Genomic DNA, 3,606 nt, shown 5'->3' with positions numbered 1-3,606 from the left:
CTCCTTAAACTTTCCCATCAGCCAGACAAACATGAGCTCTGTAGGTGGGTGGTGTCATAGTGTTTCCTCCTCCTCTCAACATCGTCATCATTATGTCAACTCCCACTACACACCACTGGTTCAGTATAAAGGTCTGAGTGATGATATACTGCCACCTAATGAGAGGAGGGGACAGAGGTTTATGGGACTCTGAGCTGTAATTCAGAGATGAAAACTGTTTGTGCAGGTTTTTGTACTGAGGAGCAGTGATGTGTATCACTGTGGTAACTAGCAGCACAGAAGTACACTGTGCTGTTGTTCTCACTGAGTCCTTCAATTGTTAATGTGGCGGTCTCTCCTTGATTTGCACTTCCACTTATCTTTACATCCACTCCAGCCTCTGGAAGTGGAGCAGTTGCTGTAATATATCCCAGCAACTGTAGTTGTCTGTTTCTTAATTGCTTGTACCAGAAGATTTGATTATAGTTGTTGATACTGTGTGAACAGCGGATTTCAGCTTTTTCTCCTTGTTTCTTGTACATATCAGCTGGAGTCTGGTGGACTTTCTCACTGAGAGAGGAACCTGTGGGAAAAGCATCAGACAAAATACAACATGAGCATAAAATTTTACGTGCACAGCTGAAATAGCAGTAAAACAGGAGACTGGCTGTACACAAGCAAATCTGACTGAAAGTTGCTGAAAACTAAAATTAAAATTACTTTTAATTATCTCATTACCTGTATCACATACAACCAGATTAGAGTTAAAAATAATAAAAATGAAAAGGATTATCATTTTGTGTTTTCTGAGTGTTCAGTTATATTGAAGAAAATAAGATCAGTATTTTGTTCCTACAATGAGTGAAGCAGTTATTTCTGCCTTTATCTTTTTGATTAAACCCTCCCATCTCATGATGTGGGTGGAGTCATTGTGCATCTTCCTCTTCTACACAAACAAAAAAAAACTGATGAAGAGGTTTTTGTACTGAGGAGCAGTGATATGAAGCACTGTGGTAACTAGCAGCACAGAAGTACACTGCACTGCTGTTCAGTCTTTCTATTGTTAATGTGCAGTTATCTCCTTTATTTGCACCCCCCTCTATCTTGACATCCAGTCCTGGCTCTGGATATGCAATCGTAAGTTCCATGTATCCCAGGAGCTGTAGTTGTCTGTTCTTTAATTGCTTGTACCAGAAGATTCGGTCATAACTCTGTATACTGTGTAAACATTTGATTGTGGCTTCTTCTCCTGATTTGATGTAAATGTCAGCTGGACTCTGGTGGACTTGGTCACTGAGAGAGGAACCTGTGGGAAAGAGATCACAGAAGCATCAGAATAAAATACATCATGAGCATCAACACTGATAACTTGAAAAACTGAACAATAAAAAAGTAAAATAATGAAAAACCAAACTGAACTAACAGCACTTTAAGAATCTGGCTGAACACACGCAAATCTATAAATTGATTTTGTTAAAACTTCAATAATTATAATCTTAAAATGATCTTGATGATATTACCTGAAACCAGAATATTGTTACTCAGCAACAAATAAAATAGAACAATCATTGTGTTTGTTTTTGGTTGTAAGATATATATATATATATTATCATAATTTTCTTGCAGCAATGAGTGAAGCAGTTCTACTGAGCATTTTCAATCTTCTCCTTGAATAAACCCTCTGAAGTCAATATGTGGGTGGTGTCTTTGTGCATCCTGCTCTTCTAAAAAATGTGACTATCATATAAACCACCACTACACCTCATTGGCTCATTGTCGAGATGTGAGTAATGATGTACTCAGGAAGGATTACAGGTGTACGGGGCTGTGAGCTGGAATACAGAGAAAACATGATGGTGTGATGAGGAGGTTTTTGTACTGAGGAGCAGTGATATGAAGCACTGTGGTAACTAGCAGCACAGAAGTACACTGCACTGCTGTTCAGTCTTTCTATTGTTAATGTGCAGTTCTCTCCTTTATTTGCACCCCCCTCTATCTTTACATCCACTCCATCTTCAGGTTTTGCACTGTTTGCATAAAAGTATCCCAGGAGCTGTAGTTGTCTGTTTGACTGCTTGTACCAGAAGATTTGGTCATAGTTGTTATCACTGTGTGAACAGCTGATTTCAGCTTTTTCTCCTTGTTTCTTGTACATGTCAGCTGGAGTCTGGTGGACTTTCTCACTGATAGAGGAACCTGTGGAAAAATGATCAACAAAGCATCAAACAAAATACAACATGAGCTTAAACACTGATGAAGGGAAAAACACAAAATGTTAAAAATGTAGTAACAGAGCTGAAATATCAGCACTCTGGGAGACTGGCTGTACACATGCAAATCTATGAATAGTACTTTTAACTTTCAAAATGTTGTCAAAATGTTTTTGATATTACCTGAAACCAGAATAGTGTTGCTTAGGAAAAACAAGAATAGGACAATCATTTTGTTTTCTCTGAGTTTTTGTTTAAACCTTGTTGCTTTGAATCATTGTGTTTTCTTCAGGCTCTCAGCAGTTAAACTGATTATTTACAACCTCTTTAACTCTCATATTAGCCAAATAAACTTGGGCTCGGTAAGTGGGTGGTGTCATAGTGTTTCCTCCTCCTCTCAACATCGTCATCATTATGTCAACTCCCACTACACACCACTGGTTCAGTATAAAGGTCTGAGTGATGATATACTGCCACCTAATGAGAGAAGGGGGACACAGGTTTATGGGACTCTGAGCTGTAATACAGAGATGAAAACTGTTTGTGCAGGTTTTTGTACTGAGGAGCAGTGATGTGTATCACTGTGGTAACTAGCAGCACAGAAGTACACAGATGTGTATAAGAGACAGGTCCAAATCTTGTGTGACGTTCTCTGAACCTGTCAGCTGCTGTATAAAAATGAACTTGATGAATCAAAGTGTAACTGGGAGAATCTGTGGTACTCGAGGTCCCCCTACAGTACAGGAGATTATAGTTTTGGTAACAGTTGTGAAAAGTGCGGTGGGGTTTTTGTTCAGCTTCAACATGTGTCTGTATCACTGTGTTTACTAACAGCACAGAAATACAAGCCTTGATCTCCAGGCTCCAGATTCTCCACTGTGAATGTCCCGCTCTGAATATCAGGTTTAGTGGCTAAGAATTTCTTTTTGTCGAAATCTCCAAAGTCGTTTTTAGATGTTGTTGTGAACACAATTAGTTTAATATTTTCTCCAGGTAGCTGTCTGTACCAGTACATCTGGAAGTAGTCGATGCCCTTGGTGTGGTTGCATCCTATAGTTGCATTGTCACCCTGGTTCTTCAATAGTATGGGGGTCTGGTTGACATCACTCCCATCAATAAAACCTGTGTACAACACATTGACAGTGAGAATTTTAAAGTAGACCACTCTTCAACCCTCTACAGCCATCCCTAAAATAAAAGCTTAACTTACCTTTAATCCAAAGCAGAAATATGAAAAAGCTGCAGGGTCCGTGTTTGATCACGTCCATGTTATCACAGTCTGAGGCTCATGTATAACTGTCATGTTATTCACAGAGATATAAAGAGTTGTAGGTGGGAGTGTCGCTAGTGTGTGACGCCTGATCCTGCAGCTGTATCAAAAGCCTCTCAGTGAATCAGGATGTAGCTGGGAGTATTT

The 3,606-nt window shown here is 39.3% G+C and overlaps 1 gene segment (V, D, J or C); it reads right to left on the bottom strand.

Annotated features, from left to right (window-relative positions):
• LOC147817304 (T cell receptor beta variable 16-like) overlaps positions 1 to 915 on the bottom strand; it is a 2,542-nt gene extending 1,627 nt beyond the window's left edge. Inside the window, 2 exon segments of the V gene segment in view lie at positions 356 to 562; positions 718 to 915. Coding sequence covers positions 356 to 562; positions 718 to 775 — 265 coding nt within the window.
• Between the last annotated feature and the right edge of the window lie 2,691 nt (positions 916 to 3,606).

This window comes from Seriola lalandi, unplaced genomic scaffold (assembly GCF_002814215.2).
Source record: "Seriola lalandi dorsalis isolate HSWRI2012SDOR001 ecotype SW California unplaced genomic scaffold, Sedor1 jcf7180002054976, whole genome shotgun sequence".
NCBI classification, from domain to species: domain Eukaryota; kingdom Metazoa; phylum Chordata; class Actinopteri; order Carangiformes; family Carangidae; genus Seriola; species Seriola lalandi.
This window is presented reverse-complemented; position numbering and strand designations above follow the sequence as displayed.